At 41.5% G+C, this 23138-nt stretch overlaps 1 protein-coding gene across 4 annotated transcripts in view; it reads right to left on the reverse strand.

The window, feature by feature from the left end:
- Positions 1–23138, reverse strand: part of rp1 (RP1 axonemal microtubule associated) — a 270471-nt gene that overhangs the window by 30737 nt on the left and 216596 nt on the right. For all 4 annotated transcript variants that reach the window (XM_062980362.1, XM_062980361.1, XM_016995666.2 and 1 more), the window contains exons 45-48: positions 11889–12141; positions 9151–9389; positions 6319–6439; positions 1969–2117 (exon numbers count right to left, since the gene is read on the reverse strand). In XM_062980362.1, the coding sequence (XP_062836432.1) occupies positions 1969–2117; positions 6319–6439; positions 9151–9389; positions 11889–12141 (762 nt within the window). The remainder of the gene's footprint in view (positions 1–1968; positions 2118–6318; positions 6440–9150; positions 9390–11888; positions 12142–23138) is intronic.

Here is a 23138-nt window from a genome sequence, read left to right on the forward strand (position 1 = left end):
TAAAGAATGTTTTATCTGCAGAATAATGAAAACACCATAGTTTTCTAGTGAAATTCAATCAGCAGTTTCAGACTGCTTGCAATCTGATATGCAGATCTAACCCTAGGCTACAATACACAGAACAACAAAAAAAGAAACCACATCACGAGATGAATGTGCATGGATTCAAATTTTGGATCACATTGTACCACTCTAATTTTTCTTAGGAAAATCCCTGGTATTATAATCTTATAGGCATGACCCTGTCACAAAAATCAATATGAGGAAGGGTTTTTCTTTGCAACAATCTTTGCCCTCCTCTTCTCTAAAGTGACAGGTGGCTGTAAGTAGCAAACATGAAATCCAGGGCAGCAAAGAACAAGGAGCAGCAGAAAAAGTAAGTCTTTGGTATTGTGCCTCATGGTACAACATAAGCATAGGAAGAATGTGTATGTGTTTGTGTAATGGGTGGAGATAAGAAAACTAGAAGCAAATGAGAAACTAGAGAGAAAGTATGGCTGTAGAAGAAATAGGAGAGAGAGGAGGAGATTAGAGGACAGAAAATAGTACAAGCCACCTCTCATGCTAGACGTTCCAAGCCCTTGCCTTCAAGATTCTATCTGGAAGCCAAGAGTAGAAAGATAAGCATCTTGCATGTCAACCTTCTTCTCTTGGCTATGAGGACAATGCCTTTCCTTTTCTTCCTTTGCAGTGACTGCATAATCCAGGGAGAAATACCATTGCTAGAACAATATTACATTAGCCAACTGGATCCAGCCACAAATTTCATGTGCATGGGTGAAGGTAAATATCACATATGAGTTCCATGTTGAGGGTGATAGGGAGCCCACTACAACCTGCAAGTATATCTACAAGCATATCTACCAGGGCCTTAATCTAGTCCTGATATATATCCAGAAAGAAATGATCCCTTGTAGCATGGAGTAAGCAAACCAGTTTATCAACTTAATGAATTCACTCAAGTTAAGGGCCTTTAGGAGGTAATGATCCATAAATATATTTTGAGAAATACTAACACAGAGACAAAGGGAAGCTCTTGATGATGGTAATTATATTGTAGAAAATCCTATTAGCTTGTTAGTGATTGCATCTACATATAAACTATTAGTCAAGTTAGCTTCTCTGGATGGATGCCATATCTTTCACAAGGATAAAGGAGATGAAAAGGAAAGAGATGAAAATAAATGTCAATGTAATTATTAAAACAATATATTAATATAATTTAGAACTGTGGTACAGTTGTTACTAAGGAGCAACCTCTCTCACAGCATTTAATTGGGAAAAGTAACTGCTCCACAGAATTTTCTTCATTTCATTATCCTTTGCACTTTAATCCTTATGTTTTGCTGCACTTGCACTGAATCTATCTTTAGTTAACAGCAGGTTTCCAACACATTCAATAACATCATATACAGTCATAAGAAACCTTCTATAGGTTATAAAATACAGAACAAGAAATACAGTAACACTATTGACACTAGAAGTAATAACAAGTTAAGGAAAATATATTATTTCTGAAATAAATCTGATAGCACTGATTACTCATCCACTTGAATACTACCTCATTTCTTACAAAACTTTTATATAAAATAATTCATCTTGGATTGCTATGCTAAGCAGATCTGCCTGCTAGTAATCCCCAGTCTACAATGCAACATATTCCTGAGGAAAACATTTACAGGATTGCACACAAAAAATTATTGGCATTGAAAGTCTTGAAAGACAGTATTTTATGCTATACAAGTCAACTAATTGATGAGAAACCCAAATGGAATGAAACTATTGAGAAGATTAAATGTTTAATGCTCATATTTTCATGAAATGTCACTCACTGTTTTCTCAAATGAACTAAAATCTTGACCAAATGCATAGCAGACAACATTATTACAAGGAGATGTATGTGTAGTTTTTTGATGGGAGGAACTGCTAATTGATAAAAGATACAAATTAGCATTCCTGGCAGCTTACCTTCCCCTTGGCAAAGCTATCCTTCTCATTCCTTGATAATTTCCTCTTCCCTGTGTCTCCTATTGATCCTTTCAAAGTGATATACACATCTGAGTCTGTTTCTGACTCCAAGGACGAGTCCGTTGAGATATACAGAACATATTGTTTAACTAAAGAAACATAAAGACATATTAAGAGTCTGTCTACATGACCAACAACAACAACAACAATCACCACTTGAAGTTACCTCAAATTCGGCATTGGCTGTCTGCATGATGCATGGGGGTTTCCAATGAGTATCCCTGTTTGTCAGCCCTTAGCCCAACTTTGCTCTTCTTTAGGCAAAAGCAGGGGATACTCGAGTTTGCAGAAAACTCTGGCATATCCTAGGGCTCTGTTGCATCTGCTGTTGTCAGATTTGTGGACCCGCATGATCACAAAGAAGGAGGGGATTGCCTAACCCCTTCCTTGCTGGTTGCATAGGTATGCCATTCTAACATCAGAAGATGGAGGAGGCTACAACCAGGAACTGGTAGGGGGCTCAGTGGCTGGCAAGGAGTGGCGGTGGCAACACGGAGACAAGTAGGTGGGCTGGACAATGTGAACACTGTTGCCAGATTGAGCAGGTACTTGCTGGATCTGGGGCAGCTCTGAGACATCAATACCCTGGAGTAACCGGCCCTGTTTAGATAAGCCTAAGTACTTAATCACATGCAAGATCCCCTCTCATTTCCACTCACTTCATTAAACAAAGCAACAAGGTTCCCATCATAGAATGCAAGGGGACTTCTGCCTCCTACCCATGTTGCTTCATTTCTGATCTGTCTCTGAAGTGTAGTGAAATGGGGAAGGGAGGTTTGAGCCAGTCAGAAAGCATCTTCTGGGCTCCTGATATGCCTAACATACGGACTTATCATTTGTCTTCTACTAGGCAGAGAGCCTTCTCGATTGTAGCCCCTTATTTATGGAATGCCTTGCCAGTTGAAACTCGAACTATCCGAGACCTACTTGCCTTTCGGAAAGCCTGCAAAACCTTTCTCTTCCGACAAGCTTTCGATGGGTGAAAAACTCGGGGCTATGTCTGTTCTTATTGTTATTTTAAAGCTAATTGTATTGTTTTAATCTATTTCTGTAAACCGCTCCGAGCCAAATTGGGAGTAGCAGTATACAAGTCTAATAAATAAATAAATAAAATAAAAATGGGAGAAAGCAGGGAAAAACATGTGAGAAGGGATCTGTCGAATTTGCCCGTGTTGAATCACTTCAGTAGGCATTCCTATGGGCCAACCGAACCTTGATCCATTTCTCATCCAAAATCTTGCCTCTGGGTCAGTAATTTTTAAAATTAATTGATTTATAAGAAATAGTGTAATCTCCAGATATCACCACTTTGTTACTTCTCCTTTGTATTATTCCAGGTGTTTGAAATTATGCCATTGCAGGTTTCTAACTTTATTTTTTAAAGTTGTGCCTACATATATATGTGTTCTTCTAGGGAAAAGCAATGGCATCCTAATATGAAAAGAATGATGCCTTGTATTTCCTTGAGAGCATGGGGCTTGGGAAAGAAAGCAGCCTATAGATGTAGTGTCTTAAGAATGGTGCTTAGGAAGAAAAACAATCCATAGAAGTGGTGTCTTAAGAAGGATACTTTTTGTCTCCTCTAAGCAGATGGTTGAACTAGAGGCAAGCCTGTGTGGTAGAGGCAAGTAAATTCTCCCTCTTCTTTAAAGATAGAATGGCACACAAAGAAGGCAATTCAACATGCAAAGACAATGATTTCCTCTGCTTCCCCCCATTTCTCCCAGCTCCATCAGATGAAGTTCTAAATTTCAATCAGTAACCACATATAAAGCAGCATAACATTTGAACTCTTCACACAGCCTTTGGGGTTGTGCCGTTTTGCCAGCAGTCGCTGGGGAAAGGGCAGGCACGCAGAGCACCTCGTGGAGCTTTGTGCACCCTCCCTGTCCCCATCATATGGGTGAAAAGGTGTCAGCATGTGTTGCTGCGTTGCCCTTTTCCCCATCATATAAAGGAAAGAGCAAAAAATTTGGTTAGCTCAATTGGAGATACCCAAAACACACTTTCCTCTCTGTTGTGGCAGGAATGGGGGTGGGGTTAAGCTAGTGTTTTCTGATGGCACTCAGCTGGCCCCATTGCAAAGAGGGAAAAGGGACCATAAAACCCCCATGTGAAGAGGTTCACTGTCATTCATTGTCTTGTCCTAGAAACGCAGAGCCTGCATATATATTTGATCTAGCCTTACCATCAATGCAGGATTGTAAGGCAGATGTTTATCTAGATTAGTGGTTCTCAACCTGTGGGTCCCCAGGTGTTTTGGCCTACAACTCCCAAAAATCCCAGCGAGTTTACCAGCTGTTAGGATTTCTGGGAGTTGACGGCCAAAATATCTGGGCACCCACAGGTTGAAAAGCACTTATTTAGATTCTCCTCAAATATCTCAAATGATACACCACCTTCAAAAACGCTCTATACTTCTTAGGGAGTTTCTCCAAATATTTAGCTGAAATCCTCTTCCCTGAAGGGTCTCACCCTGCCTTCCCCAAATATACAGTATTTTTGGTCTCATGGTTTGTCAAGGTGAACTTCAACTTGTGCAGGGATTTATAGGATTCCAGGGCGAGACTTTCTGTTAGATTCCTTCACATTGAGAGATATTTCACATGACCATTTTTCATCCATTTATTTTTCTACATAAAATAAAGTTCTTGACTATATTTTTAGTGTGAAAAAGCCTGGATAATGGACTTGTGTGTAGAAAGGCACTAACTCACTGCAGTTAAGAAGTCCATACAGAGAGAAGATGCAGTAAAAACACATTTGTCAGTATCCTCTTCTGCAGAGTCACCCAGCTATCTCATAGTGCAAGCCCAGTGAAGAAATAGATCAGTTTTAAGATTAAAAGCTCTTTTGTTGCCAGAAATTCCCTTCTGCCAACATAATCCTTTTCTGTTTGATGATTTCAGAGATCTGCTGACAGAGCCAACTCTTGGAAGAGTAAAAAAGAAAAAGAAGCAGAGAAGGGTCAGGATGAAGGTGGAGTTAAGATATCAAAGTGTAACATCCTCAAACGGAGAGACATAACAATACAGTGCCTACAGAATCTTATACCAGAAGAGGTTAGTCCCCAGTAATATCCCTATGCTTTTGGAAATTATATTTTCAGTACAACTTCAGCCAGTCTAATGTTGATTCTTGGTGACTTTGGCTACTAGATTTGTGCTCTCAGTGATCATGGGTTATATATCAATCCAGCTTTCTGCTCCTCTTTCCACCTCCTCTTCCTCAGATGCCTCCTACTTACAGGTTTTCACAAGCTGCAGGATGAATTGCTGGCTCTGTTTGTGTGAGAGCCTAAAAGGATGCTTTACAACTAGCCCACCGCATTTCATTTCTTAGATATGGTAATATTCGTGAATTCTTCCTGCTTAAGAGCAGAAGCATAACATTTGCACTTTCTTGACTTTCCCAACTCTTGATTATCACTTGGCAACTATGATTAGGTTCCATTGGTCAGAGAAAACAGACACACTCCAGCCAGACCCGTAGCCAGGATTTTGATTCGAGAGGGGCTGGGATTTTGGTTCGGGGGGGGGGGGGGTGAGTCTGGGTGAGAGAGGATCTACCCTAGCAAACCTTTTGTATCGTTATCCCAATACCCCCATGCATATGGTATATATTGAGCATGGTGATCCGATCATGATATGAATAAACATAACAGTTTAAATAATAAATGTAAGGCCTCCTCACAGACCATCCTGAGAATTTCAGGGGGGGGGGTGAAGCCCCTGAAGCCCCTCCCCCCCCCCCCCCCCCCGGCTACATGCCTGACTCCAGCAGATCTGACAACAGACCATGTCCACTGGGTTCGTCTGTGCACCAAACCATTTCCATCCTGGGGGTGCTTCTGGAATAGGCTTCTGTGAGAAAACCACTGTGTCTCATTCCCTGAATTTTGTAGAGATGGGGTGGGGGGACAATTCCAGGCACTGCTGTGCTGTGCTTGTAACCCTTTCAGATTTTCCTATCCCTTCTTTTTTCTTTTCTTTTTACATACCAACAAATCTGTTAAGAAAGAAAGGTGGAATAGCTCTACAATGCTTCTCGACTGACTGGCTTCAGTTGTTAATAATCAGAATTGATATATCTTTAAGAAGCTTGTTTTTTTATCTTCCCTCTTCATCCCTTTTTCCTTTTGTGCCAGCTCTATTAGACAAGAAAATTCATTCTTGACTCGATTTCTCTGGGAGTTTTGCTTTTGTTCAATTTGAGATAAAGTATTTCAGATGGGGGGCACTTTTAACTAAACCTTATACAATAAAGAATTATTTATGGCAAGTTACAAACCTGTTAAAAAACTGCAACCGTCGATGAGTACTGGCAGTTCAATGCAACCTTCAGCATCTGAAAAATCCTGCAGACAGGGAAATTCTAGAGTTTCTTTGCTCTTTCTGTGCTGAAGTTTCACCTGCATAAATTGCAGAGGCAAAATTAGATTTGAATAGTGAGATCACAAGGTCCAAGGTGTTCTGCAGCTGGTTTCAAACAAAGTCCATTAGACATATAATCAAATGGGCATGAAGGTGAGTGATGCCTTTTATGGTTTTGTTTCAAAATGTATCTAGGTTTGAAAAACTTGAAGCTACAGCTTATTTATTCTGCAGAGATATGGCATTTGTGGATTGCAGTATAAACCACAAATCTATTTTGCTTTTTGTACATCGACACCTGAAATTTTAGGCAACTGTGTGGAAAGGAAAACTATTCAGCCATCTGTCAGCCTCATATTGTGAGAAGCACCTCGCAGTCCAAGATGCCAACAGTTGGGATGCTTCCAAGTACATTGGTTGCTCCATGTACACACACCATGATCCATCCTATTTGGATAAATGAAACTGTACTAGATTCAAGACTAAGTCAGAAAATCAGACAGACATTGCTTTGAATCTTATTTTCTCATGTTTATCCACTGTTTATTTTGTACAAACCACAGTATGCAAAAACATAAGCCTTAGACCCAATTCAGAGAGGGATCTCTTCCCTGTGTGCGTGTGTGTTTCCAGCAACTCTGAATGCTTGTTTACAAGAAAAATAATTCTTTCCAGTAAATACCATAAGGATGTGCAATTATCACCTTCTGTGGCTGCTGTTGCTTTAGTGTTTGTCATGTAAAAACCTTATTTTAAAAATAACTTTAAAATACACTGTAGAAATAATATTTCAGAAAGACCCTTTTAAAAAACAAACTGACACAGCAGGTATCCACCGTTTCATTTAGACCTAATGTATGCAAATGAATTCAATAAAAACAAATAAAATATGACACAAAAGGAAAATTAACTTGCTAAAGTAGTGGGGGGTGCAATTCATGCTGTTGTGATGCCAACATTTTTAAAAAATCCTTTAGTTCAGATTTCCTTAGGTTGATACTTCCAGATGAATTGAACGACAATTCCAATCATTGCTTGGTATTGGATAGGCTGGGTGGATCCCTAATTTGAGGAAATCTATTTTAGTTAAATTATCTTCAGCACAGGAGCCCCTGGTGGGGCAATGGATTAACCCTTGAAGATTGGGTTGCTGACCTGAAGGTTGCTGGTTCAAATCCAAACCGGGGAGAGCACAGATGGGCTCCCTATGTCAGCTCCAGCCTCATGTGGGGACATGAGAGAAACATCCCACAAAGATGGTAAAACATCAAAAACATTTGGGCATCCCCTGGGCAACGCCTTGCAGACGGCCAATTCTCTCACACCAGAAGCGACTTGCAGTTTCTCAAGTTGCTCCTGACACGAAAAAAAACCCAAACCCAAGTGCAAAGATTAGTGTCATAGTGATGAGGTAACAAGTTGTTCCTTGATCCAGAATTTGTAGGCCTGCCTAGCAAGATATGTATTTTTGGAAATAGTTTGTAACAATAGGGGAAAAGGTGGAGATTGCTGTTTTTAGAATTAAAAATTCAAAGCTTTCTCAATGTGTGGAGCCAGGGTTTTTGTTGATGTTTTCTGTAATTCACTTTATGTCTTTTCAGGTGCTGTGGTAAACCAGAAAAAGTATTCTTGGCAGAGACAATAAGAGAATTTAGTAGCTTCATCGATCATAATGGAAGACAGGTTTCCTTTGTACTTTTCTTAGTTAATAAATTCTCTTACGACTTGAGATGTTGTTTTCTTATTGCTGCTTGACAAGCTGCAACTGCCAGATATTATCTTCTATACTTTACCACAAACATTGGGATAGATGAAACATACGTCTACTGTGGATCTCAGAAGGCTGCAACTTCAATTCCCCAGCAATCCAAGATTTCAGGAAGCATAGCTGGGATCTTTTGGTCTCTTTCAGCATAGTTATAGCAGGCACATTTCTCTTGTTACCTTGCCAGCAAAAAAATATCTGTGGCACAACTATTCTGTTATAATCAATCAAAATCTCAATTATCATTGTAGAAATTGACACTTGTCTTTCTTCCACTTTTTAAAATGGTAGTTACCTAATGCCATTAATCAGAAACGGTGAAATAAAGAATCCAGATTTCGTCCCTTTCCACACTGCCCCTATATCGCAGGATTTGATCCCATATTATCTGCTTATCCCAGCCCCCTTCTACACTGCCATATAAAATCCAAATTATCTATGTTGAACTAGATTATTTGGCAGTGTAGACTCATATAATCCAGTTCAAAGCAGATAATGTGGATTATCTGATTTGATAATCTGGATTATACAGCAATGAAGATGGGGCCCCAGATTATCTGGCAGTGGAGACTCTTATAATCCAGTTTAAAATAGATGATCTGGGAGCAGATCCTGAGATATAGGGCACTGTCGAAGAGGCCTTTGACATCATCTAGGTCACCCCAGTTTTTAACAAACCAAAGCCCCAGGCCCCTTCTACACTGCCATGAGTGTAGATTCATATAATCCAGTTCAAAGCAGATAAAGCGGATTATCTTAATCTGGACTATATAGCAGTGTAAGAGAGGCTCCATTGATTTTAGTGGGTGTGTGGTAATTTGACATAGAATGGATAACGTGTTATGGTTCTAAACAGATTTGAATATTGTGTAAATTACTCTAATTCTTCAACTTTACCTTTTATTCTGATTTCCAGAAGTAGCTTCTGGTTATGTGAGTATGTTTCCCCCCCAAGAGGATTTGCAAATTTATAACGGATTTTACCTCATGACAGTGCCATGTTCTCCCATCTATGTCTTCCACTTCTAAGCGAATTTTGGATATCATACTAAACTTCTTATCTAGCTCCAAAGATGACTGATAAGTTTCAGCTCCCTTAAACGATCCCTTGGGAATCAAGACTGAAGCAGAGGCACCTTTGTCATCACAAGCCGTTATAGTCAATTTAGGGCTTACATCACTGCTTGAAGTATTGCTAGTGGAAGCAATGACATCCCAAGTTCCTAGACATCAGAAAGAAATATAAAATGTATAGCTTCATGTACAAAAAGATACAATATTGGCATTTATACCTAGGTATTTAATCATAAAGGTTAATCAACATACTATATTTCTTCAATTTTAAGATGTCATTGATTGTGAGACGCATCCTAATTTCAGTGCCACCACCACCAACAAAAACACAAGATATGCCCACGATTCTAAAATGCACCTTAGAGATGTAAGCAAAAGTGTGTCTTAGAATTGAAGAAATACAGTATATGGTAAGGTAAAGGTAAAGGTTTCCCCCGACATTAAGTCTAGTCTGACTCTGGGGGTTGGTGCTCATCTTCATTTCTAAGCCAAAGAGCTGGCGTTGTCTGTAGACACCTCCAAGGTCATGTGGCCGGTATGACTGCATGGAGCGCCGTTACCTTCCCGTCAGAGCGGTACCTATTGATCTACTCACATTTGCATGTTTTCAAACTGCTAGGTTGGCAGAAGCTGGAGCTAACAGCGAGAGCTCATCTTGCCTCTGGATTTGAACCTGGGATCTTTCAGTCAGCAAGTTCTGCAGCACAGTGGTTTAACCTGCTGCACCATCAGGGGGCTACAGTATATTGTATGATCCCTTTATAAGAAACATATTGTCCCAAAGACATCTTGTGCATTTTAACTGGGTGCGAAATTTCATTTTCTACTGTGTTTCTTTTTTGCAGGAACAGCACCAATTCTTCTAGAAATACAGTAGAGTCTCACTTATCCAACATTCGCTTATCCAACGTTCTGGATTATCCAATGCATTTTTGTAGTCAATGTTTTCAATACATCGTGATATTTTGGTGCCAAATTTGTAAATACAGTAATTACTACATAGCATTACTGCGTATTGAACTGCTTTTTCTGTCAAATTTGTTGTATAACATGATGTTTGGGTGCTTAATTTGTAAAATCATAACCTAATTTGATGTTTAATAAGCTTTTCCTTCATCCCTACTTATTATCCAACATATTCACTTATCCAACATTCTGCAGGCCCGTTTATGTTGGATAGGTGAGACTCTACTGTAGAGGTTTACAGCATGTAGGATGAGGAGGGTCAGGCCCCACATGCCACTTCACTTACCATGAGGATCCAGCTGTTCTTTTGTTTTTTGTGTGTAATGAGTGTCTGCTTTGCCCGGGAGGTACTGGCTGAAACAGAAACATGTGGCATATAGGAAGAGGGAAAGGAGCTGGATCCACAATGCAAGTAGTGTTGTAGGCATACACCAAGCCAATTCCTCTTCTTCATCCTGTGTGCCACGTGTTTCTGTTTTGCCTTGTACCTCCCTTCCTTTGCCTGGTCAAAACAGACATTCCTAAGAAGAAGAGGAAACTGAGACAGTTTATGGCATCACTGATGTCTTATTATTGTAATGTCTGTCATTGTTTATATCATCATCTTTATCATCGTCATCATCATCATCATCATCATCGGATGATATAACATTAGTGTTTTAAAGCAGAGGCACCTGTTTTACTATTGTGCGTCTGCCTCCTGCAGAATTCCAGGAAATATAGTGTTAGGAAGCAAAGGACACCTCTGGCTGAGAAGGTCAAAGGCCCCATCCTAATCTAAATTTCCCAGAATTCTACAGGAGGCAGCCCCATATAATTCTCTGCTTTAGAATTATAATGTGTTATTGTCCATTATATGTATACATATTTCTCATTTTTTTGTAATCTTGGACTCAAGGTTGCTTATAAAGCACATACATCTAAAAGTATTACGTCATGCAAATTTTAATAATAGAAATAAACTTTCAATAAAATTAAAAGCAGCTAAAAATAACTAATTAAAAAAAGAGAACAATGAATATAAACACAGCACTAAAAAGACCCTTTCCCCCTGAGGAGTTAGCTGCAGAAGTCTGCTGGTATAAAAAGAACTTAACCTGCCTATGAAGCAACAGTCTAACCTTTCTTTGTCCATAGCCTGGACAAATATTGATTGATTGATTGATTGATTGATTGAATTTATACTCTGCATTTCATCTGGGATGGGATCCTATTGCCATGCAAGATTCAGTTTAACATGACATCTAATGACAGTCTTGACTGTGAGTACAGCAGAGGAAATGAAAACAGTGCTAGAACCGATAAGAAATGTTAGAAATAGCTTCAAATGAAAGAATCTTTGATCTATAGTTGCTTGCACTTTGACAAATCTGCTATAGTCTTCTCATTTCCCTCCCTGCTGCATCCAGTTCTCAAATCTCATTTTAAAACATTGCTTACAATTCTTAATCTCTCTTTCTCTGTATGCATGCTAATATATTTTTCCCCTGTAATGTTATTAACAGCATTTTCTAGCTCTGAAAAATACTAAGGGGATACAGTTTACATGAATGATTTTATTCAGGATAAACCTGTATTATCCCATGGATTGTATTTTTCTGCTGTATTTATCCACCCAGGCAAGACATGGACAATATGCATCAAAACAAAGCTGGAAATGGTCTGATGATTTTGCTTCTCACCATGAATGTTTCCTACTGGCTTTTCTCTCCTAACTTTTCCAAGAAGCTGCAGCTCTCGTTTCATCTTTCCATCAGCAACTCCACTATCCAACCACTGCTGACACGAGAATACATACTGGCCATCATGTTTTCCTAGTTCTTGTATTATGACTTTTTCAAGGTACCAGCCAGCTCCGTAACCATATCTATTATGTTCCACAAGCACTTTGCTTAATATTCCCAGATCTATTGTTCGGATGTTAGAAGTAATCATCTAATGGAAAAAGTAAATTGAGAAACAACATTTACATTATTGTTAAATTTGTATAGTCAATATTAATCCATTATACTGTTAAAGAAAAAAATACACCTATTTCACCAAATTCCAGTGAGGTCATATCTGTTTCAATTAATTCATTTATCAGTCCAAAGTATTAAAGTATTTCACCTAGGTTCAGTTTATGTCAAACTGTATTGCACAGATCCATGAAATTGTACTTGGAAGTTCTTCAAGAAACCTACAGATAAAGAAGTTCAATTCCACTTTACATTCCAATATTTATTTTTTTATTATTTCATTTAATGTGTATATGACATCTCAGCCTGTACAAGGGATGAAACTATGTAAACAGATAAGACTATGATTTTAAAAGAGGCAAAAACAAGTTCTTAAAAAATAATTGCCATATATCATTCAAACAGCTGCAGAAATCCAAATCAAGTTCGAAGATCTGAAAGCCATATGGTATTGGTATATTATTATTATTATTATTATTATTATTATTATTATTATTATTATTATTATTATTTTTGACACAACGACGTTGTATGACACAGCAAACAAGATAGATATGCTGGATTTCGTTTCACAAAATCACAAGTCGAACACTTCCCAAGTGTCTAGGACTGTGTGATGTATTTTCGGATGATGCGTGCAGATCCCAGTAAGGTGGCCTTTTGCAGTTGGCAGATCGTAATTTTGTCAATGTCTATTGTTTCCAAATGCCGGCTGAAATCTTTTGGCACGGCACCCAGTGTGCCCATCACCACCGGGACCACCTGCACTGGTTTCTGCCAGAGTCTTTGAAGTTCAATCTTGAGGTCCTGATAGCGGCTGAGTTTTTCCTGTTGTTTTTCTTCAATGCGACTGTCACCTGGGATGGCAACATCAATGATCCAAACCTTGTTCTTTTCCACAACTGTGATGTCTGGTGTGTTGTGTTCCAGAACTTTGTCAGTCTGGATTCGGAAGTCCCACAGTATCTTTGCGTGTTCATTTTCCACAACCTTTGCAGGTTTGTGATCCCACCAGTTCTTAACTGATTATTATTATTATTATTATTATTATTATTATTATTATTATTATTATTTCTGTGTTTATATCCCACTTTATATCAAAGTGTCCGAAAAACACAAATATTTGGGGGGGGGGGGAGGTGGACTTCAATGCGAGTGCAATTGCATTTTAAAAACTCAGTTGCACTCACATTAAAGTGCTGTCTGGAACTGCCCTAAGGCACTACTCATCAGAAGTTCAAAAGACATGGAATGTGATGACTCATGGGCCTTGTAGTCCTGCTCAGGACATTGTAATTCCTGATGAAGATGAAAACTTGGGTTTTTTACCTTCCCAGTCTGAACTGGATTTCTCTCAGCCAGATCTTTCCCAGGCAGATCTGGGAACCTTGCACCTGCAAGAAAGTTGTCTCCCAGAAGTATGTCAAACAAGCCCAGAGCCTACTTCTCCCGTATTCTTGCGCCGGGAGTTTTGTAAACAACAGAGAAGTTTGGATTCAGCTTCGCGCAGGAGTGCGAGGATTGCAGCTAAGAATGTGGCCAATTAAGACTGCTTCTCGTGAGAATCTTTGGGGAGTCTCACATCTGGTCTCAGAGTTAGCTTTCGGTTCTGATTCCCAGAGAACTGCTTCGGCGGGAAGCTAGACTCTATTTAGGTGTTTTACCCGCGTAGTAACTTCGCGGAGTCAATTCGTCAGCCTACGGAGCGAGTTGTGTCTGGACAGCGCGCCCCGGTTCAAGCCTCGCTCCTGCTCAAGCCTTGCCTTGTTATCCAGCCTTCGCCTTGCTTCCCAGCCTTTGTTTATCTACGGACTTTGCCTTGTTTCCCAGGATTAATCCTTGCCTTGTTCCACGGATTTATCAAGTTATTCCACGGACCTTGTTCTTGTTCTTAGTTACCTTGTTCCACGTTCAAGCCTTGTTTCAAGTATCAAGTTATTTCCTAGCCTCGCTCAAGTTTCATGGACTAAAGGACCTTGTCATCTCCCCTCACTTTGCTTGGCAAAGTGAGTGTTTCGGTTATTGGATTACAACTTTGGACCTTAATATTTCTTATTGGACATTGCTTTTTTGGACTAATTCTGACCTTTCCTGAAAGGTCTAATTCTGGACTATTTTCTACACTTGTTTTTATTAACTTTATATATTCCTACAATAAAGATATTAGATAGATTCTGGCCTCTGTGTATGGTTATTGGTGCTCTGCAGCCTGGGTCGTGACAGTTTGACTCCGCCACCCTAAGCACCAATTAACCTCGGCCAGAATGTCTACCGGAACCGTACCTGGGCCGAGCGGCCAGCCGATTACCTACACCATCGACAAGGAAGAGGTGGACCGAATCCGTGATAAGCTCAATGCACAGGATGGAGAAATAAGGGGTTTGAAGGAACGCGGAGTTCGTCTTCCGGCCATGGCGTTGCCAACCAAGTTTACTGGAGAAGCTTCTAAGGTTCATGTCTTCCGTCGCCAATGTCAAGCTTATCTGGAGGCCCGTGCTGCCGAGTTTCCCCAAGAAGACATCAAAGTGGCATGGGTTTACAGTCTTCTAGACGGGCCAGCGGCCAGCTGGGCGACGGCACTGTTCGACCAAGCCTCTCCACACCTAAGATCAGCGCAACACTTCTTGGACCACCTCAAGGAGACTTGGGGAATCGAGGACAATTTGGAGGCAGCCGGTCACAAACTCCGTCGCCTTTTCCAAGGAGACAGACCTATGTCTCAGTATATAGCCGAGTTCCGAGTGCTGGCCCACAACACCGGCTGGAACGATGTAGCCCTCAGGGGACAATTCCGGGAGGGTCTCAACATTGAAATGCTGGAAGAAATCTCCAAGGTGGATCCTCCCCAGACCCTCGAGGCACTCATTGATCAATGTTTACGGGCTGAAGTCATGATTGCCAACAGGAAACAGTGGGTTCGAGGCCAGGGCAGTAGAGCCGGGGCAAAACCCCCCGCTCCCGCCAGCGTTCAGCCACGTCCGGTGTGGAGACCCCCACCGCCAACCCCATACCCCAGAGGAGGCGAGGAGGTGCCGATGCAGTTGGGCAATGTGCGTCCCAGACTAGATGCCGCCGAGAAGGCCCGTCGTCAACGCTTAAACCTCTGCTGGTACTGCGGGAACGGGGGCCACTTCGCCAGAGAGTGCCCAGCCAAAGGGAAGCCTGCCGCCCGTCTTGCGGCGGCGTCCTCCACGGAGACGAAGACGTCTGAGCCGACTGGCACACAGCCGGCGGGGGAAGCCAACGACCGGGTGTAGAGGGGCTCGCCAACCCGGTCAAAAAATCCATCCAAGAGCCGCCAACCGGGGTCCTGTTCCTTCTCGTGGTCACATTATGGTCAGCAAAAAGGGGACCCGTCATGATCCACGCCATGATAGACTCTGGAGCTACCAACAATTTCATCGATAGAGAGTATGCCGACTCTCTGGGATTACAATATCATGATTTCAAGAATGCCCGTGTGGTGCAAGCCATAGACGGCCGTCCCCTCAAGACGGGCCCCGTAAGTCAGTGGTCGGAACCCACCAGGATGTGGATAAGGGAACATATGGAAGAGATTTCCTTCTTTGTTACCGAGGTTCCCCATTTCCCTGTGATTTTGGGAATTCCATGGCTGACTCTCCACGACCCTAACATCTCCTGGTCCAACAGAGAACTGCAGTTTGCTTCACCGTACTGCCAAAACCATTGCCTCGTAGCCAAGGTATGCCATGCCACAGACACCGAGCCCATCATCACCTTGCCAAAGAAGTACTCCGAGTATTGGGATGTATTCAATGAGAAAGAAGCCGAAAAATTACCCCCACATAGACCTTATGACTGTGCCATTGACTTGGTGGAGGGGGCCCCGATCCCGCGAGGGCATCTCTACTCCCTGACTGAACCAGAGCAAGAAGCTCTCAGGGAATTCCTAGAGACAAACCTTCGCAAGGGATTCATCAGACCCTCTCAATCCCCAGCCGCCTCCCCAGTGATGTTTGTGAAGAAGAAGTCAGGGGAACTACGCTTGGTGGTGGACTACAGAGCATTGAACAATATCACCAAGCGGAACAGCTATCCCCTGCCTTTAATCTCGGATCTACTGGATCGGCTTCGAGGAGCCAAGGTTTACACCAAGCTGGATCTTCGGGGGGCTTACAACTTAGTTCGCATCAGGGAAGGGGACGAGTGGAAGACCGCCTTCCAGACCAAATTCGGATTATTTGAGTCCCGAGTTATGAATTTCGGTTTATGCGGAGCCCCCGCAACGTTCCAGCATTTTGTCAATGACATTTTTCAGGACTATCTAGACAGGTTCTTGATAATCTACCTGGACGATTTTTTGGTGTTTTCCAGATCACAATCAGAACATGAGAACCACGTCAAAATGGTGTTACAACGATTGCGGGATCATGGACTTTATGCCAAGCTGGAAAAATGCGCTTTTGATCTACAAGAGGTAGATTTCCTTGGTTACCGCATCTCGCCTCTAGGGCTTTCCATGGATCCAGCCAAAGTTTCAGCAGTATTGGAATGGCGGGCGCCAACTAACAAGAAAGAGGTGCAGCGTTTCTTGGGGTTCGCGAACTACTACCGCAAGTTCATTCCAGATTTTGCCCGCTGGTCCGACCCCATCACTAGCTGCATCCGTGGAAAGCAGCCTTTCCGCTGGACTGATCAAGCAGAGAAAGGGTTTCAGCAACTAAAGAAACTATTCACCTCCCAGCCAATTCTACAGCACCCAAATCCTGGAACCCCTTTTGTGGTGCAAGCGGACGCCTCTGATGTGGCAATTGGGGCTGTACTCTTACAACCGGTGGGAGATCACCTCCACCCCTGTGCCTTTTATTCTCGTCAACTAACCACACCAGAGAGGAATTACACCATTTGGGAAAAAGAACTACTGGCCATAAAGGCAGCCTTTGAAACTTGGAGACATTGGCTAGAAGGGGCCAAATTTCCCATTGAAGTCCACACTGATCATCGTAATCTAGAACATCTAAGAACTGCCCGCAAACTAAATCAGAGGCAGCAACGTTGGGCTTTATTCTTTGAACGTTTCAACTTCCAGATCCATTATGTGACCCCAGCCCAAACCAAGCAAGCAGACGCCCTGTCACGTAAACCGGAATACGCTGCAGGACGCAAGGAGACCTTTGAATCCCAACTGCTACAACCTGAGAACTTTGCCACGCTCACGGTGGGGAACACCAAATCCATTCCCATTGGTTCAACTTCCCCTACTCCAGGACCCATCTGTGCTCAAGAAATCAGGGCTAGTCAGCAAGCAGATGCCTGGGCGCAGGACCAACTTCGCCAAGGTCTGCATTTCCCCTTTTCGCTTAAAGATGGGCTGCTCTGCTATAGAAATCATGTCTATATCCCACCCGGACCGGGCAGGGAAAAAGCGCTTCGTCTGTGTCATGACTGCAAACCAGCAGGACACTTCGGACTATTTAAAACTATGCATCTGATCCTAAGGGATTTTTGGTGGCCCAAGATCCGCAAGGATGTGGAAAAATATGTCAACACCTGCCCAGTATGCCAGCGCTCCAAGATACGAAGGGAGAAGCCCTCAGGGCTTTTACACCCCCTTCCTACCCCATCTCGCCCATGGGAAATAATTTCCGCGGATTTCATCACTGACCTACCACCTTCCTGTGGATTCACCACGATCTTAGTGGTGGTGGACCTATTCACCAAGTTAGCCCATTTCATTCCCTGCGAAGGCCTCCCCACGGCCAAGGAAACTGCGGATTTATTTCTTCAACATGTCTTCAGACTACATGGATTGCCCAAGAGTTTAGTCACAGACCGTGGATCTCAATTCACCTCTCGTTTTTGGAAGGCACTACAAAAACTATTGGGCATAGACTCTCGCTTATCTTCAGCTCATCATCCCCAAACAGATGGGCAAACGGAGCGCACCAATGCCACTTTGGAGCAGTATCTTCGCTGTTATGTAAACTATCAACAGGACAATTGGGCTTCTCTGTTACCACTGTCTGAGTTTGCCTACAACAATGGAGTTCAAGCTTCTACAAAAGAAACGCCGTTCTTTGCGAACTACGGCTTCCATCCACGTTTCTTTCCCCCTGTCATTGAAACTTCAGAGGTTCCCGCAGCAGAGGATTGGCTGCAGGAACTCACAGCGGTGCAACAACTTTTGCTCCAGCAACTGGACCAAGCCAAGGAGGACTATAAACGCCACGCTGACAAACATCGCCAGCCGGGCCCCGAAATCAAGGTAGGAGATCGGGTTTTCCTGTCCACTCGCTTTCTGCCCTCCCACCGCCCTTGCCGGAAGTTAGATGCCCGTTTCATTGGCCCCTATCCAGTGGTGGCGCAATTAAACCCCGTGACTTTCAAACTCCAACTTCCGCGTTCAATGCGCATTCACCCAGTGTTTCACCGTTCCCTGCTCCTTCCGGCGGATGGTGTGCGTCCTGATACAGACCAACCGGCCCCCCCTCCTGTTTTGATGAATGGGGAGGAGGAGTTCGAGGTTGAAGACATTTTGGATTCTCGCTTTCACCGCCGCCGCCTACAATATCTCATTGACTGGGTGGGTTTTGGCCCTGAAGAACGCTCTTGGGAAGACGCCTCCACAGTCCATGCTCCTGATCTAACCCGTCGCTTTCATCAGACCTATCCCGCCAAGCCGCGACCTCGCGCCTCGGGGAGAGGGCCCCAGTTTGGGAGGGGCCTTGAGGAGGGGGATAGTGTGATGACTCATGGGCCTTGTAGTCCTGCTCAGGACATTGTAATTCCTGATGAAGATGAAAACTTGGGTTTTTTACCTTCCCAGTCTGAACTGGATTTCTCTCAGCCAGATCTTTCCCAGGCAGATCTGGGAACCTTGCACCTGCAAGAAAGTTGTCTCCCAGAAGTATGTCAAACAAGCCCAGAGCCTACTTCTCCCGTATTCTTGCGCCGGGAGTTTTGTAAACAACAGAGAAGTTTGGATTCAGCTTCGCGCAGGAGTGCGAGGATTGCAGCTAAGAATGTGGCCAATTAAGACTGCTTCTCGTGAGAATCTTTGGGGAGTCTCACATCTGGTCTCAGAGTTAGCTTTCGGTTCTGATTCCCAGAGAACTGCTTCGGCGGGAAGCTAGACTCTATTTAGGTGTTTTACCCGCGTAGTAACTTCGCGGAGTCAATTCGTCAGCCTACGGAGCGAGTTGTGTCTGGACAGCGCGCCCCGGTTCAAGCCTCGCTCCTGCTCAAGCCTTGCCTTGTTATCCAGCCTTCGCCTTGCTTCCCAGCCTTTGTTTATCTACAGACTTTGCCTTGTTTCCCAGGATTAATCCTTGCCTTGTTCCACGGATTTATCAAGTTATTCCACGGACCTTGTTCTTGTTCTTAGTTACCTTGTTCCACGTTCAAGCCTTGTTTCAAGTATCAAGTTATTTCCTAGCCTCGCTCAAGTTTCATGGACTAAAGGACCTTGTCATCTCCCCTCACTTTGCTTGGCAAAGTGAGTGTTTCGGTTATTGGATTACAACTTTGGACCTTAATATTTCTTATTGGACATTGCTTTTTTGGACTAATTCTGACCTTTCCTGAAAGGTCTAATTCTGGACTATTTTCTACACTTGTTTTTATTAACTTTATATATTCCTACAATAAAGATATTAGATAGATTCTGGCCTCTGTGTATGGTTATTGGTGCTCTGCAGCCTGGGTCGTGACATGGAACTACCCTGCCTTACCTTAAAAGGAAGAATACCCCAGCTGATGTTCCACTTCTGAGAAAGGATGTCATTTTTACTTACTCACTTTTTAAAGATCAAGTCGAGAATGCTAGGACACATAACAAGGCTCTTAAAGGAAGCTTTGAATTTAACAAACTGAAATCCATTACACTTGGTATAAATCAAAACTTTGAATTTAACAAACTGAAATCCATTACACTTGGTATAAATTTGGTAATACGTTATCTCTAATGTATACACCAAGCATGATTTGGTCATCACATTTTTGCAGTTGCTATATCTGTACATTTTTCAAATGCAGCCCCGTGTACATTATAGTATAGTAATTTAATCAATTGTACAGTGCCTCACTGAATTCTATCAGATTAAGAGGTATTAATATTACCATAACTAAATAAATAAATAATAAGGAAATAATTAAAATGCAATCTACAATGGCCAGATCTGACCTCCCTAGAAAAGGACATATCTGCACCAAAGCTGGTTGAAGACACTTCTGGTCAGAGAAATCACCTTGACTTCTCAAAGCAACACTCAGTTCAAAATATTCTTAAGCGATTAATCTGGTTTTTCAGAGAGAATACAACCACTTCCAGATCAAATGGTAATTCTATCTTCTAACCCCTGTAATTTCCATCTTGTCTGAACTGAGCCTCAATTTTTCACCCACATCTACACTTTTACTTCACCCTGAAACCGGTTCAAGACTCCGAAGGCTCCTTGACATTGGATGCAAAAGAGATATAGAGTTACATATCACCAGCCTATAGAAACCTTCAGATTATTGCCCATGGGACTGAAAATCAATCGCCCATCATCGATCTCTGGGAAGAGTCAGACATAAATACCCAACATCACAGTAAAACTTGCTCCAAGTCCTATCTCTGCCAAGTGTCCCAGAAAGATACCATGAGCAATTATATCAAATACTTTCCCCCATGTATCTAATCCACCAAGGTGGCTATAATGGTCTTTGTTCCCTAACTAGGTCTGAATCGACAACAGGCTGAGTTCTGGGCATGCTCTAGGACAAATATTCAGTTCTAGGGCAAACACGTTCAGTTCACTCTTGGGCTATAGTGAGATGCAACAGCACTTGTCAACAATCCACATAAGGAAAGAATATTTGCCATCTGCAGTCATCCTTTGGCAGTAGCATTAATGTAGAAAAGATTATCTGGATGTTCAAAGTCTGAAGATTGTTGGCCCATATGACAACTGTGTATACTGTTACCCAATCTGTCCAGTTACAATTCTGTGGATGAATATGCAAGTGCGGGGATTAGCCTTTATCAATATGGTGTTTTAAGAGTTATGTAACCGGTAATTCCCATGTCAATGGAGCAGTGCAAGGTTTTAAAATGAACTTTTCAGATAGCTATAAAGTAAATCGGTACTTGAGGCAAGTCTTTCTAAGTTTATATTATTTGTTTGTTTCCATTATTTTCTTCAGTTTTGGTATCTAAAGTGCCTTACAAATGTTAAAACAGATAAAGCTAAAAGTAAACATCGTGCAAAAGTTAAAAGATAAATAATCCATCAATAGAACTCAAAGCAATTAAAAGCATATTCCTTAAGGGGGGGGGGGGGACGGACCATATACAGTAGAGTCTCACTTATCCAACATAAATGGGCCGGCAGAACGTTGGATAAGCAAATATGTTGGATAATAAGGAGAGATTAAGGAGAAGCCTATTAAACAGTATCAGATATGTTAATATGAACCACAAATATTTGCTAGTGCTTTTTGAACAAAAGTGCAAACAGATCATGAAAATGAAAAAGGGATGTATTCTTGTTGGTGCAAAAGAAGATGCCAAAATGCCAAAATAGCTTCTAAGGAAGAACAACATGGCAGGAGTTTCAGAAAGGCATGGTGAGAAATGAGACATAGTATTTGAAAAATTCTTTTCCATTTGAAAAAGAACGTGAGTAAATGGGTGGAAGTGAGAGCACATGTAGGCAGCAAGAAGAAGACCAGATGGATCGTACAAAAAGCAGTAGCAGCTATAATGTCACTTGTTGACAAGTACTACAGAAAAAGAAAAAAGTGAAATAAACCATAAAATAAAGAAATCAAAACACTTTTATTATTATTATTATTATTACTTTTTAAAAAATGAATCAGATGGCTATATCTATTTCCCCTCCCCTAGATACAAGTATGTTCTGCAATATTCTAATAAAAAAATAGGAAGCCTATGGTTCCTATTAAGAATTTCAGATTTTTCCTCTTTATTTACTTGTCAGCATACAAAACTGTTACCATGGCAAAACAGAGATCTTATAAAAGGTCCAAAATAGGCAATAGCCAAGAAGAATGTGTTGCAAATAATTTTTGGAACACTGTACCAACATTGTACCATTTTTGTCATTGGAAATTACATATCATTTATGCACAATTTCTTAAAGAATAGTTCATCTAGCAACATTTGTTTTTGATCATTAATCCCATTCTATATGGAGGTACATCATAGTCCTCAGAAAACAGTAGTCAAAATTATTCTTCTGTTCTCAATGACTTCTCTTTATGATGCATTCAATTACACAACCTTTGCTGTTGGCCAAAATGTATTTTTGTCCCACGTCATTTCCCCCTTTGTATAAAAGCACACTCTCTTCATAACTGATGAAAACCAGTTACATTTAAATTGGGTTGCCTGATTTAGATCCTACTTTAGGAAATGATTTCCTACTCATTTAACCCATTAAATCAATGAGATCATTTAGCTAGAAAGATAATTATGGAAGCAATATAACCCAGCTTCATTCATGGTGATATAACTGAATTGCTTCCAATAGATACACATACCAATAGAAGGAGTAAATTTAGTTTAGACATTTTATTCCCCAGGAACCCAGTTTTTTGAAGGTATCCCATGAGCCACACAGTCCAACCACTGAATTAGTAGGATTTCCTATCTTGATAGATATCCATCAAGTTTCCTCTCTTAAATCAGGAAATGCCACAACTTTATTGACTATTTTCTCACTAACTGTGAAAACATCATGTCAGATAAAAGTTTGGAGTCTTATTCTGAAATAATAGCTGAAATGTAAATGATAAAGCAAGAAAATAAGTATATTTTATTTTTGTTTAGAATATGAGGGGACAAAAATTAAAGACAGACATGCAGATTGCTCAACAACAGTGAAACTAGGCCCAGTGGTAGAATAACAGAGTGAATTAGGTTGATTTGGAGCATACTAGATCTAGAGTGTATTAGTCTAGTCTGATATGGTTTCAGAGTGTTTCTAAACAATCCAGAAACTTGGAAAT

The sequence above is a fragment of the Anolis carolinensis genome, chromosome 4, assembly GCF_035594765.1.
Source record: "Anolis carolinensis isolate JA03-04 chromosome 4, rAnoCar3.1.pri, whole genome shotgun sequence".
Lineage (NCBI taxonomy): Eukaryota > Metazoa > Chordata > Lepidosauria > Squamata > Dactyloidae > Anolis > Anolis carolinensis.